Below are 14,434 nucleotides of genomic sequence, written 5' to 3'. Positions count from 1 at the left end.
GCCCGAGCAGGAGCTTGGAAATGTTTGTTGAATAAATAATGAATGAATGAATGTAATTGGGAGAAGCCTGGAAATCAGGAATGGCTTTTATAAAGGAGCTCATATTGAACTACATTTTAAGGGCCATCACCCCAATCAAGATCACCGGCTTTTCCAGCGCACCCAGGAATGCATCCCTCTTCCCACTTCCCTTTCCCACAAAACCACTGACCTGGTGTTTTTGTGTGTTGTTTTTTAAAAATAGGTTTTTATTAATTTCAGAGAGAAAGGGAGCAGGGGGGGGGAGAGAGAGAGAGAGAAACATCAGTGATGAGAGAGTCATTGATTGGCTGCCTCCTACATGCCCCCTACTGGGGATCGAGCCGGCAAGCAACCTGGGCATGTGCCCTTGACCGGAATCGAACCAAGGACCCCTTCAGTCCACAGGCCGACGCTCTATCTACTGAGGCAAACTGAGCCAAACAGGCTAGGGCACACTGACCTGGTTTTTATCAGCATAGATTAATTTGCAGGTTTCAGGATTTTATGTAAGTGGCATTGTTTAAGCATGTAGTCTTTTTTAGCTTAGCTTCTTTCACAGTATAATGATGCTGAGGTTTGTCCACGCTGTTGCAGACACCAGTAGTTCCTTCTTTTTATTTCTTCCTTCCTTTTTATTGCTAAACAGAATTCCACTGTTCAGATATGCCCCAGCTTGTTTATCCATTTACCCGTAGATGGACATTTATTTGGGTTGTTTCCAGCTTTCGGCTTTTCCAAATAAAGCTGTTGTTGATATCTGTACACAAGTCTTTGCTCGAATATGTGTTATAATTTCTCTGGGGTAAATGCCGAGGAGTAAGAATGGCTGGATCATATGGTAAATGTATGTTGTTAAGATAGTGCCAAACTGTTTTCTTTTTTTAATATATATTTTATTGATTTCAGAGAGGAAGGGAAAGGGAGAGAGAGAAAGAGAGAGCTAGAAACATCAATGATGAGAGAATTATTGATCGGCTGCCTCCTGCACGCCCCCACTGGGGATCGAGCCCACGACCCTGGCACATGCCCTGACTGGGAATTGAACCGGTCACCTCTTGGTTCATAGGTCAACGCTCAACCTCTAAGCAACCAGCCAGGCCCCAAACTGTTTTCTAAAGAGGCTGCACTGCCATAGCTGGTTTGGTCTACTGCCGTGGTCTTCAAACTGCGGCTCACAAGCCACATGTGGCCCTTTTGCCCCTTGAGTGTGGCTCTTCCACAAAATACCACAGCCTGGGCGAGTCTATTTTGAAGAAGTGGCGTTAAAAGAAGTTGAAGTTTAAAAAATTTGGCTCTCAAAAGAAGTTTCAATAGTTGTACTGTTGATACTTGGCTCTGTTGACTAATGAGTTTGCCGACCACTGGCCTAGTGCATAGAGTGTCAGGCCTTGGACTGAAGGGTCCCAATTTCGATTCTGGTACCTCAGTTTCTGTCTCAATCCTTGGGGTCTGTGCAGGAGACAGTCAATCAATGTGTCTCTCTCACATTGATGTCTCTCTCTTTCTCCCTCGCCTCTCTTCCACTCTCTCTAAAAATCAATGGAAAAATATCCTCGGTGTGGATTAAAAAATAAAGAGGCTGCACCATTTTAAATTCCCACCAGCAGTGTATGCAGGTTCTATATTCTTTGGTCAATCTTCTTGATTTTAACTAATCTATTGGGTGTGGTTTAAATTTCTATTTCTCCATTGATTAATGCTTCTAGTCATTGGTATCTTCTTTGGAGAAATTTTCCCCACATCTTTTACCCATTTCTATTTTTTAAAATATGTATTTTATTGATTTCATAGAGGAAGGGAGAGGGAGAGAGATATAGAAACATCAATGATGAAAGAGAATCATTGATCGGCTATCTATTGGGGATCGAGCCTGCAACCCAGGCCTGTGCCTTTGTCTGGAATTAAACTCAGGACACTACAGTCCACAGGTCAGTGCTCTATCCACTGAGCCAGACTGGCTAGGGCTCTTTCACCTATTTAAAAAAATATATTGGGTTGTCTTCTTATTAATGAGTTGTGATAGTTCTTTATATATTCTGGATACTAGTCCTTTGTCTAATATATGTGTTGCAAATAGTTTCTTTTAGTGTGTGGCTTGCTGTTCATTTTCTTTAACAGGATCTCAAAGAGCAAAAGTTTTAATTTTGACCAAGTCCAGTTTATGATTTGTTTCCTTTTATGTTCTGTACTTGTTATATCTTATCTAAGAAACCTTGTCCCAAGGGCACTTCTTGTATCATTTTACATTTCTATAGGACAACATGGTCATGGATCACTTGTTTTACTTAAAGTGAACTCTTTATAAGTGGGTACAATCTTTTATTTTTTAAAATACATTTACAGTACTGTACATATTTACTTTATTTTTTATTTTTATTTTTTTAAATATATTTTTATTGATTTTTTACAGAGAGGAAGGGAGAGGGATAGAAAGTCAGAAACATCGATAAAATGGGTATAATCTTTTAAAAATGACTATAAAGAGACTCCAAACTGTTTGATTATGTATTTGCAATGTACAAAAGCTGCTGTTAGAAGTCAGGACACTGGCCACCCTACAGAGGGGCCAGTGGCTGAGGATGCTGCTGTGGGGCTGGGAATGCCCTCTTTCTTTACTTTAAAATTTAAAAAAATACCTTTTATTTTTTTATTTTTATTGATTTGACAGAGAGAGAAAGGGAGAGGGAGAGAGAGATAGAAATACCCATGAGAGAGAAACATCGATTGGCTGCCTCCTGCCCTACTGAGGATGGAGCCCACAACCTGGGCATATGCCCTGACTTGGAATCGAACCAGCGACCTCTTGGTGCTCGGTTCAATGTTCAGTTCACTGAGCAACACTGGCTGGGCAATGCCCTCTTTCTTGATGTTTGTGACAGATTTATCTAGCTGCAAACGTACCCTTCATGTTCTCTGTGTTTGTTTACTTCCCAGGATTGTGTTCAGCTGAACCAGTACACGCTGAAGGATGAAATCGGAAAGGTAAGTATCCTTAGGAGCCAGGACGTGTAGATACGGTGGGGGGCAGCCATCAGAGCTGGGAGTGGGAGAGGAGTTCTTGGAGGCAAGGGTGAGGTCAAGGTTTTGGGATTCCTGGTCTTATTTGTTTTTATGTCATCATACTAATGTGTTTCTGCAAAAGCACAGGAAGTGTCCCGAGAAATCCCACATCACTATGGTGGTAGTTATGCCATCCCCATAGTAGTGTTGATCTATTCTCCCCTAAGTACTCTCGCATCTGTTTTTGCTTTTGTGTCAGCCACTGGGCAGTATCGTTACAGGGGTCAAAAACTCACACGCCCCTAGAAAGAGTCAATGGGGAAACTATAAGGGGACATCTGTAATATTATACTTTCTACAATAAAGATAGATTTTGAAAAAGCTCACATGCCAACAGAGCGTTAATAGAAATGAGCAGAGCATGCTGGGTATGGCGGCAGGGAGTGGTGAGGTCTGTGGCAAACTAACACATGGAAGTGATCATTGCCTTCATATGGCCAGACGGTCTGAGGCTGGGGATCTAGGTTCTTATATCCAGTCTTTCTGTCTTGGCAACTAATTCAAACTTCCTAAAAACTATTAGACCCAACAAAATGCAATTGCGGGGAAGATTTGGCAGGTCATAATTTTTTTATTGTATATGTCATGGCCATCTCCCTTTATCCAGGGCTCCTATGGCGTGGTCAAGTTGGCCTACAATGAAAATGACAACACCTACTATGTGAGTATCCACATCCCTCTCCACCCCCATCCTTGTCCAAAGACAAAGCCCTCCTTTTCTTTTCTTGTTGTTTGTTTGTTTTCTTTGTTAATCTTCACAAGAGGATATTTTTCCATTGACTTTTTAGAGAGAGTAGAAGGGAGGAGAGAGACAGAGAGAGAAACATCAATGTGATAGAGACAGATCGATTGGTTGCTTTCCACATGCGCCCCGACCAGAGCTGGAGATGGAACCTGCAATGGAGATTTTTGCCCTTGACCAGGATTGAACCTGGGACCCTTCAGTCTGTGGTCCAGTGCTCTATCCACTGAGCCAAACATGCTAGGACAAGACCTCATTTTCAGCGCTCAGCTTCCTGGAAGGTTTTCTTAGCTGTTGTGTCATTTTATTGTTAGATCTTGTCCATTTTGTGCATTAGGAAGGAAGTGGTATTTCTGTTTTACAGATGGGGACATAGGAAGGTGAAGGGATGGCTTAGGAAGAATGAATGAATGCATGAATGAATGAAGTCAGCAGACGTCTCATATCCTTACTCTTGGCTGGCATTTCTGTATCCTCCATAGCCCTAAGAACCAGGAGGTAGTGAGCCAAACAGCCCTTGCAGCTGAGGCTCTTGAGTCAGTCCAATGTGGGTTCAAATCCTGCCTCTCTCAGGTGCCAACTTGCGTGACCTTGAGCAAGCGGCATAACTGTTAACCCGCACTTTTCCTGCGTGTAACCCAGCCAGTCCTGCCCCATCACCCCAGCTCACTCACGTCTCGTTCAGTAGCAGGGAAGCCCTCGGCTTTGCCCTTTCACCTGGGGCAGCTGACCTGGAACCCTGGAGGCACCCTCAGGGCTGGAGGGACCCTGGGGGCCCAACCTCCATAGAACCTGCTGCTGCTTGACCCCCTCTGGTCACAGCATCGTCCCCAGGACAGCCATGGAGCCAAGAGCTCGGGCAAGCCTGTGTGAGGAGGGAACTCTCCCGGCCGCTCTCTTCTGTGCTTTAACCCGGACCTGGGGTCTTTTCTCCCGCAGGCGATGAAGGTGCTATCCAAAAAGAAGCTGATCCGACAGGCGGGCTTTCCACGTGAGTTTGGTGGGCCTTTCTCTTGGGTACAGGGGCTGGGGCTACACAGAGAAGGTCCACTGAATGGTGTCCCCTACAGAGGGTGCCCGGGGCCGACACCCCCAAAGGCAGTTCTGGATTAGATGGTGGTGGTTTTGTTACACAAAACCTCAACAGGTTTCGAAATGGTGAATTAAAAAACTTTAAGTACCAGGAAGTATTTGAACTAGAGCTACCAGAAAAGCACAGGAGGGCGTGTAGTGGAGGACAGCAGTTCTGGCTGTACGCCTACCGCCCTCCAGGCAGCCCCCACTTCTCGCTCTTTGCGGAGCTGGTAATCGGGACCTGTGGTCAGAGGATAGACCTGCAGGTGCGTGTACCAGAGGCTGCTCCCCACCAGTATTGTCAGCGTGGGCCACAGAGAGAGAGGAGATACGAGAAAACATAAACCTCATGCTATCCCAGGACCCTGGTTGATCCGGCGTGTCTGAACTCCACGTCAGATAATACCTTGTGCCATTACTTCCTGATTTATCCTTTTTTGTTGTTAATTCTCACCTGGGGATATATTTTCTATTGTTTTTGAGAGAGAGAGAGAGAGAGAGAGAGAGAGAGAGAGAGAGAGAGAGAGAGAGAGAGGGAGAGAGAGATTGGTTGCCTCTCTTGCACACACCCTGACTGGCCCAAGGATAGAGCCTTCAATCCAGGTACATGCCCTTGACTGGGAACTGAACCCGAGACCACTCTTTTGGTGCTCAGACCAAAGCTCTGACCACGGAACCACTAGCCAGGGCCGATTTATTTTTGACATCTACCTCTGACTTCCTCTGAAGTCCATTTCCAACCTCCCTTTCCCAACCAGCCAGTGCAATGTTTAGCTCCTCTCTGGTTAACTACGTTTGCCACTTCCCTCCAGTTCCAACAGGTGTAGCCGGGGCCTCCTGACTCCTTGCTTTGTGCCTTCCCACCCTCCCTTTCCCTTTGCACTCCTCTTCACACCTCACTTCTGACCCCTGTACCTTGCACTCACTTTTCCACACACGGTCACGTCTGGGTCTGGTTCTGTGACTCATGCTTAGGTGCTGGCATACAGAGGGTGCGCAGCATGATGAGTTCTAACCGTGGCTCTTTCCATCACTGTGGCCTTTTTAAAATATATATATATTTTTATTGATTTTTTACAGAGAGGAAGGGAGAGGGATAGAGAGCTAGAAACGTCGATGAGAGAGAAACATCGACCAGCTGCCTCTTGCACACCCCCTACCAGGGATGTGCCCGCAACCAATGTACATGCCCCTGACCGGAATCGAACTCGGGACCTTTCAGTCCGCAGACCGACGCTCTACCACTGAGCCAAACCGGTTTCGGCTCACTGTGGCCTTTTGACTGTCAGTCACTACAGGGCCAAGCAATGAACTCTGCCTGCCTTTGTGGCATCATCTTCCCCTCCCCCCCTAAAAAATATGGAATGCTTCACAAATTTGCGTGTCATCCTTGCACAGGGGCCATGCTAATCTCTGCCTCGTTCCAATTTTAGTGACGTGCTGCCAAAGCGAGCACGTGGCATCATCTTTTGTTTTTGTGTTTTGTCTCATCGGCTCTTACATCTTTTCCTATTTCTGGCTTCATTTTCTGTCTCTGATATTTCAAGAGTTAAGGAGATGAGAGGTAATGCTTTGAGGAGCAGGGATGGACTCACCCTGACACGTTGAGATTGCCACGCCAGACCCCAGCCTTCTCCTCTCCACCCCTCAGTGGACTCCTGCCTCTCCCTGGAGCCTGGGATGGGGAGGAGGGGGATCACAGAAGGCTGAGCAACAGGACCGTGGTTCCAGCCCTGCTGGTTTCCAGCTGCAGAAGAAACAGATGAGGAGGAGGCTGTGTGAAGCCCCTGGTGGCGTCAGTCACTCCGACCCTGTCCCTGAGCTGGTTTGTGTCTTCTTCAGGTCGCCCCCCGCCCCGAGGCGCCCGGCCAGCCCCCGGGGGCTGCATCCAGCCCCGGGGCCCCATTGAGCAGGTGTACCAGGAAATTGCCATCCTCAAGAAGCTGGACCACCCCAACGTTGTGAAGCTGGTGGAGGTGAGGCGGGGGCGGGGAGAGACACCAAGGAGGTCTGGCTCTGTTATGACACATCGGTATTTTCCGGGGAGAGCCACGCCACCTCTGATAGCTTATCGCAGGGCTGAGTAGTAATTATTACCCCTGTTACTTCATGCAGCCCTTACCCCTCCTAAGACTGTCGCTCCCATTTTACAGATGAAGAAATTGAGGCTCAGATGGATTCTCAGGCTTGCCCTTCACTCATTTCTATCATGTTGGAGCTGGTTCTTTTTCTACCACATATATGTGTAGTTGTAGCACAAAAGCAGCCACACACATGTCAACAAACGGTATGGCTGTGTTCCAACATTTCTTACAAAAACAGGCGGTGGGCAGGACTTGGCTGTACACTGGAGTCCACCAGCCCTGGCTCCAGGCCAGCAGTTATTTCACTTTGGTTTCAGGACTCGTTTATGCTCTTAAAAATGATTGGAGAACCCCCAATTTTTTTTTTTTCTTATGTGGGTAATATTTACTAATATTCACCACATTCTAATTTAAAACTGAGAAATCTAAAGTTATTTATTTAGAACAAGAATCATACTTCATATTAATGTGATATCTTTTTATGAATAATAACTATATTATTTGAACAAAAAAATTGAATTAGAAGAGAGGCATAATTTTACTTTAAAAAAATATATTTTATTGATTTTTTACAGAGAGGAAGAGAGAAGGATAGAGAGTTAGAAACATCAGCTGCCTCTTGCACATCCCCCACTGGGGATGTGCCCACAACCAAGGTACATGCCCTTGACCGGAATCGAACCTAGGACTCTTCAGTCTGCAGGCCAACGCTCCATCCACTGAGCCAAAGCGGTTTCGGCAATATAATTTTACTTAAAATATATATATATATATATATATATATATATATATATATATATATATATATATATATTGATTTCAGAGAGGAAGAAAGGGAAATAGAGATAGAAACATCAATGGTGAGAATCATTGATTGGCTGCCTCCTGTGCACCCCCTACTGGGGATCAAGCCCACAACCCGGGCATGTGCCCTGACCAGGAATCCAACTGTAATCTCCTGGCTCATAGGTTGATATTCAACCACTGAGCTCCATGGGCCGGGCATAGTTTTACATTTTTGCAAATTTTTGTTGTAGTTGATGTCTGGCTTACGAGAAGATGACTGGATTCTGGTATCTGCTCCTACTTTCAACCTGTTGTGACATCACGTGTCATGTGGTTTCTGAAAAGGTGGCCATGGTGATCAGGGGGAAGCAGAGGCCATGAGAGAACGAGAGAGAGAAAGTCCACGCTGGGAGGCAGCGTGTCCTGCCGGGGCTGGGGAGAAGGGGGGCAGGATTTGCATTTTCACCTTGAGGACCCATTTGGCTGTCTCCTAGGGGACAGGTGGGGCTCTCATTTCAACCTGAGACGTTTCTCAGGGAGGATTTGCCCCCTCCCTTTGGAAACCTTTCTGGGCGTCTCGGACCCTGGAGAGTTTGGACCCTTGTGGTCGTGTCGGGTGCCGCTTCCTCCCCATTCATCTCTTCCTCCTCTCTCCCTCTCCCTGCTCCTGTCTCCGCCTGCTCCATGTGGCTGTGCCAACAGGTCCTGGATGACCCCAACGAGGACCATCTGTACATGGGTAAGACTCGAGCCCTTGCCTTCCGCCACCCTTGCTCAGGCGGCTGTGACTGCCGAAGGCCCGGCAGACTCTGGAGGCAGCCCCTGGCCCTGTCATCTCTCTCCCAGGACAGCTTCTCCTTTCCCATTTCAGCCGGGCCCCACAGTTTGAAGCAAGAGGGGGAAGGCAGTTCTTGCTGGGACTTTCTTTATCTGCATGTCCTAGTCACTCACTTGCAAATGTTTATTGAGAAACTACTATACGCTGGGCACTATTCTAGGCACGAAGGATGCGTGATGAGTAGGAAGCTGACCTTCTGCTTGGGGGTGACAGCCAACCCCTATATAAGCCAGATAATCCACTTGACACAGATGCTCCGAAGAAGGTTAAACAGGGTGATGGGGGGGAAAGATGGAGGGCCCGCTTCCGATAGGAGCTAACCAGGAAGCACCTGACTGTCCAGCGCACAGCCCTGTTGCCTCTGGGGAAGAGCATTCTGGGAAGAGGGAGCAGGAGGTGCAAAGGCTGGCGGGAGCTTTGTGTGTCTGCACAGAAATGCGGCTGGGGTGGAGTAAACCGGAGAGAAGAGGTGGGGTTGAGGGTGAAGGGTGTGGGAGGCCCTGGTGGGGCATTTGGAGCCTTGGGAGCAGGGGGCACAGAGGGCCTGGGCACTGCACATGGAAATGGAAGGACTTGGGCGTGTCTTCAGAAGCCTCATTTAAAAAAAAAAAAAAAAATGGTGAGGACATTGGGCAGCCCCCAGCGTAAAGGCTGATGAAGGAAAGAAGGGCAGGATTGTTTGAAACTGAACAGCAGGCTGTTGGGCCCCTGAATAGGTGATTGACTGGTCACCTGTCCAGATAATGTTTGGCTTGGGTAGGCATTCACAAGAGGGGTGCAGATAGGGTTTTTCATTTTTAAAAAAATATATATTTTTTTTATTGATTTTATAGAAGCGAGAGGGAGAGAGAGAGAGAAGCATCAGTGATGAGAGAGAAACATTGATCGGCTACCTCCTGCACGCCCCACACTGGGGATCGAGCCTGCAGCCTAAGCATCGAGCCCACAGCTGGGCTGAGCCCTGACCGGGAATGGAACCCTGAGCTCCTGGTTCCTATTCTAGGTTGATGCTCAACCACTGAGCCGCACCAGCCGGGTGTTTCTCACTGGTTAAGGTGGTGGTGTGACAGGTGCCAGGCTGACCTTTGGGATTTGACTCCGGCGGTTTTGGAAATCTTTCCAGGATAACCCGTGAGCCCGTAGGAGGTATCAGCCAGGGTCCTGCGGCTGCGGGCCTGACCCCATCGGGAGGAGGACGTGACCAGCATTTCTAGAGATTAGAACGGTCCCGCCCACCGCTCAGCCCACCGCTCGGCTGCAAGCGTGGTTAAACTGTGAGCGACTGAAAATAGACCTGTTTCGGCAGGCCAGCTTCCCCCACGCCAGCTGATTTATGGTGCTTGGGTGGGAGGGAGGAGGCGCAGGAACTCACGAGGCAGTTCTTGTTAGCCGAGACTTACGTAACCGAGGCAGGAAAGGCCAGCGCTGAGGGACCAGCGCTCCTGTCTGTGGTTTTGCCTTCCGTGCTGCAGCCTCGGCTTGGCCACAGTCTGAAGCCAGGGCAGGTCTGCCCTGCCTCTGTCTTGCTCAATGCCGGTTGATGAACTTAAAGATAGGAAGGGGCCCTGGGGGAGGCACGTTCCTTTTCTGGGTGGAACATGAAAGCCTTGTTCTTGTTTGAGGCTTAGGCTCTTCCTCCTCGGCACCTCAGCCCTTGGAGAGCAGCTTCGGGGAAAAACGTTCTGGTTTCTTCCATGCGTTGACTCCAACGCGGGTAGATGATTCTAGAACCACAGACAGTTCCATCTCTACTTGATTTTGAAACTCACTACGCTACGTGTTCACTTCCTAAAGTACGGCGTCATATTCCCAGTTCTGTTTGCCCAAGCAGAACAAAACTAAAATAATTATGCCATGTCCCTCAGTAATTCCAGGGTACATACTCAAAAGCCTTGAGAGTAGTTATCCGTAGAAATACTCGCACATGAATGTTCACAGCAGCATTGTTCACAACAGCCAAAGAGGAGACGCACCCAAATGTCCTTCAGCTGATGAATGGATAAGGAAAAGGTGACCCGCCCACACAGTGGAATAGTATGCAGCCATGAAAAGTAACCAAGCAGTGATAAATGCTACAGCATGGATGAAAGCATTGTGCTGAGTGAAAAAGCCAGGCACAAAGAGTCCGTGTTGAAGGATCCCCTACATTGGAAATGTCCAGAATAGGCAAATCCATGGAGACCACGCAGATTAGCAGTTGCCAGGGGCGGTTTCCGTACACACAGGGCTGGCATGGGGTGCAGCCTGTGTGTGTCCTGTGTGAGTGCGTGCAGAAGGGCTCCGTGAGGCAGCTCGAGGCCTTGGTTTGAACTGAGAGTCAGGAAGGGTCCGAGGGCCGTCTGCCCAGGGTGTTGAGTTGGCGCAACATTACCAACTGTTCTTGGTCTGTAACCGGCCACGGCCCAGCAGCTTGGAGAACTGGGGAGGAGGGGCTGTTGAAACCTGTTCATGCTAGTTTCATTCCTAGAGTTTTTAAGGCCCCTGGGGCTATTCTTTGGGCTGAAGTAAATCGACATTGGGGTTGGGTGCCTTTAGACTGACAGAGTTTAGCATCAGCCATATCCCTGGGACCCGGCCTGTCTCCCGTCTCCCTGCTTTGCTTTCTCGGGGTACTTGAGGGGTATTTGAGGGTACAGCCAGGTTGGGGTCCTAGGGACATCCGAAACCTCTGGCCCTTCGCCTCCTGGTGGGAACTTAGAGGAGCAGCTTGGTTTAGTGGAGTCTTTCTTTCTTTTTTTTTCTTTTTTTTAAAATATATTTTATTGATTTTGTACAGAGAGGAAGGGAGAGAGATAGAGAGTCAGAAACATCGATGAGAGAGAGTCATCGATCAGCTGCCTCTTTCACACCCCCTACTGGGGATATGCCCACAACCAAGGTACATGCCCTTGACCGGAATCGAACCTGGGACCCTTCAGTCCCCAAGCCGACGCTCTATCCATTGAGCCAAACCGGTTACGGCTAGTGGACTCTTTCTTGCTCCAGTCCCACTACTTGTTTCCGTGCTTCTTGGTGCTTGTCGGGGCGGTTGGGAGGAGAGGCTGATGGCAAGGAAGATGGATTTCCTGTTTCCAATGTAACCATCTCCCCCTTCTCTTCCCTGCAGTGTTTGAACTGGTCAACCAAGGGTGAGTGTCCCCAGCCCCGGCCGGGCCGCTGCCCACGGCTCCTCGGGCTCGTGAAGCCGAGCGAGGCGATGCTGGGCCCGGCAGCGAGAGCGCGCAGGCCGGGCATCGGTGTTGCCTCTCACGCGTGTGTCGACCTTCCAGGCCTGTGATGGAGGTGCCCACCCTCAAGCCGCTCTCCGAAGACCAGGCCCGCTTCTACTTCCAGGACCTGATCAAAGGCATCGAGTACTGTAAGCAGGGCCTGTGAGAGGAGTCTCTCCCGGGGGGGCGGGCAGGAATCGGGGAGTTTCTTACTTTCCTCCTCGAGCTTGAGGAGGTGGGCGGGAAGCAGAGCTGTGTGAGGAGATGCAGAGTCAGAGGGAGCTGCAGAGAACCCGCCTGAGGCCGTGCCGCTGGCGGCAGAAACTGTACCTGCCACACGGGAAAATTAGGAGCAATGGCCAGAGGGTCCATTATGCTCTGATGGGGGGGTGTAGGGGGGAGGATCCTGTTTATCTCCCGGGACCTTAGTTTTCTCATCTGTAAAATGGGAATAAAGTGTCTCTCATCAGGGCTGCCATCAGCCAGTGCACATCAGTAGTTCTGATGGGCTGGTGTTTTCTGATTCTGATTGTTAAACATTTTGACTCTTACCCATGCCTGTCACGTTAGGATTGTGTAAGCGGGAAGTAGTGAACACAGGTCTAGGCCCCAGACTGGACATTCAACATAGGAAGCTGCTCCTCGTACCCCCATGTCATCGTCATCATCCCCATCCCCATCCACGCCACAGAAATGCAGTTGGGAGTCTCGCACACTATAGGATTGGCCTCCCCTGTGGGCCAACATCCGGGCAGGAGCAGTTAGCCAAGTCTTGCTTCATGGTTCACACTTCAAATCGACCTGTTCTGGTCCTTGCTGGTCTGACGAGCAGGTTGAGTGTAGACGGTGACAGCCGAGTAAATGGAAATATATCCGACTCACAAATCTTGAGTCTTGAAGCTGGGAGCCACGCTCCACAAAAACTCTCCCTGGGCGACTTAGTTCCTAATCGCTGTCGGCAGCTGGCGTTTCCCTCCTCCTCTTTGAGGACGGAGGGAAGGCCATGGAGGTCCTCCTTTCCCCTTATCTCTCAGCGCCGTGAGTGTCCCGCAGATCTCGGAGAGGGGAGGATGGGCAGAGGACGGAGCTGTGGGAGAGCGGAGGGGTCCAGCCTGTCTCCGCCTCTGGGCTGTGTGGGCCACGTGGAACTCCGCACGTGGTTTTCTGGCCCCCTCACTCCCCCCCCTCTGATGTCTGTCCGCTTTCAGTACATTACCAGAAGATCATCCACCGGGACATCAAGCCTTCCAACCTCTTGGTGGGAGAAGACGGGCACATTAAGATTGCGGACTTCGGCGTGAGCAACGAGTTCAAGGGCAGCGACGCGCTCCTCTCCAACACGGTGGGCACACCGGCCTTCATGGCGCCCGAGTCGCTCTCCGAGACACGGAAAATCTTCTCCGGGAAGGTGGGTTTGGACCTGCCAGAGATGCTGAGTTCTGCCTGCATTCGTTTCCCTCAATTATAAGGGGCAAAAAAATCCAACTCATGGTGGCTGAATCTATTAAATCATGGAGGTGAGCAGGTGCATTTGGCTTCGGGAGGTGGTTTAGATACAGAGATTCAAGTAGGGATCCATCTCTCAGTCTTAGGTCTGCTTTCCTGAATTGGTTTCCTCCCCAGGAGGGTTGGCCATCAGCAGCTCCAGGCTTCTTGCTATCAGTTTACCAGCCTCAGTAGAAAGACTGTTGGTCTTCCGGAAGAGCTCTAGCAAAAATCCTGAAACTGGCTCTGATTGGCCCAGCATGGGTCATGTGCCCATCCTTGACCCAATCACTGGCTGGGGGAAGTGGTGTTCTCAGTGGTCAGTCCTGGGCCATGTGCCTATCCTTGGCCCACTCATTGGCTGGGGGAAGTGGTGTTCTCAGTGGTCAGTCCTGGGTCATGTGCCTATCCTTGGCCCACTCATTGGCTGGGGGAAGTGGTGCTCTCATTGGTCAGTCCTGGGTCATGTGCCTACCCAGAGGCTGGGGGCAGGATCAACCCCACCTCAACTCAATAGCCTGGATCCAGGAGAAATGGATCCCCCAAAGCACATATGTCAAACACAAGGCCCGCGGGCCAAATCCAGCCCGCCAGGCCTTGCAATGTGGCCCACACTGCACTGTCATCACTGCACTCCGCTGTCAGTTTATGACATTGTCAGTTTATGACTGTTCAGTAAACCATTCGGCCCGCGATTTAGGCTGGATTTTAGATTTTGGCCCCTTCTCTGATTGAGTTCGACATCCCTACCCCAAAGGAAAGTTGGAGGAGATGAGGCCGGACAGGCAAAGGGGTAGATGCCCTTCACCACCGTCGTCCCCTCACCCGACGCTCTTTTTTTTTTTTCTTGCAGGCCTTGGATGTTTGGGCCATGGGTGTGACACTCTACTGCTTTGTGTTTGGCCAGGTAACAGGGTGGGGGGGGGTCCTGCCTCCTGAGGGTGGCTGATTTTTATTTCCACAGTTAGATCTGAATATGAGAAAGGATGCCTTCCCAAATGTACATTATCTGCATATGATAGTCATATCTGTGAAAACATGATCTTTTAAAACAGAAGGATTGGCAGAGGCTCTTAGAGGTTATAAGTAATTGATAGATTTAGGGCAAGGACAGCAAATGCTGCCCTCTCCCCAC

At 49.4% G+C, this 14,434-nt stretch overlaps 1 protein-coding gene across 7 annotated transcripts in view; it reads left to right on the top strand.

Moving 5' to 3' along the window:
- Positions 1–14,434, top strand: part of CAMKK2 (calcium/calmodulin dependent protein kinase kinase 2) — a 46,566-nt gene that overhangs the window by 19,513 nt on the left and 12,619 nt on the right. For all 7 annotated transcript variants that reach the window (XM_084868043.1, XM_084868046.1, XM_084868048.1 and 4 more), the window contains 9 exons: positions 2,956–3,003; positions 3,689–3,742; positions 4,763–4,814; positions 6,740–6,873; positions 8,470–8,506; positions 11,712–11,733; positions 11,875–11,963; positions 13,023–13,222; positions 14,153–14,206. In XM_084868043.1, coding sequence (XP_084724169.1) covers positions 2,956–3,003; positions 3,689–3,742; positions 4,763–4,814; positions 6,740–6,873; positions 8,470–8,506; positions 11,712–11,733; positions 11,875–11,963; positions 13,023–13,222; positions 14,153–14,206 — 690 coding nt within the window. The remainder of the gene's footprint in view (positions 1–2,955; positions 3,004–3,688; positions 3,743–4,762; positions 4,815–6,739; positions 6,874–8,469; positions 8,507–11,711; positions 11,734–11,874; positions 11,964–13,022; positions 13,223–14,152; positions 14,207–14,434) is intronic.

Source organism: Pipistrellus hanaki (assembly GCF_964339955.1).
Source record: "Pipistrellus hanaki genome assembly, chromosome: 19".
Classification (NCBI taxonomy): Eukaryota; Metazoa; Chordata; class Mammalia; order Chiroptera; family Vespertilionidae; genus Pipistrellus; species Pipistrellus hanaki.
Note: the sequence above shows the minus strand (reverse complement) of the source record. Positions and strands in the feature narration are given on the sequence as shown.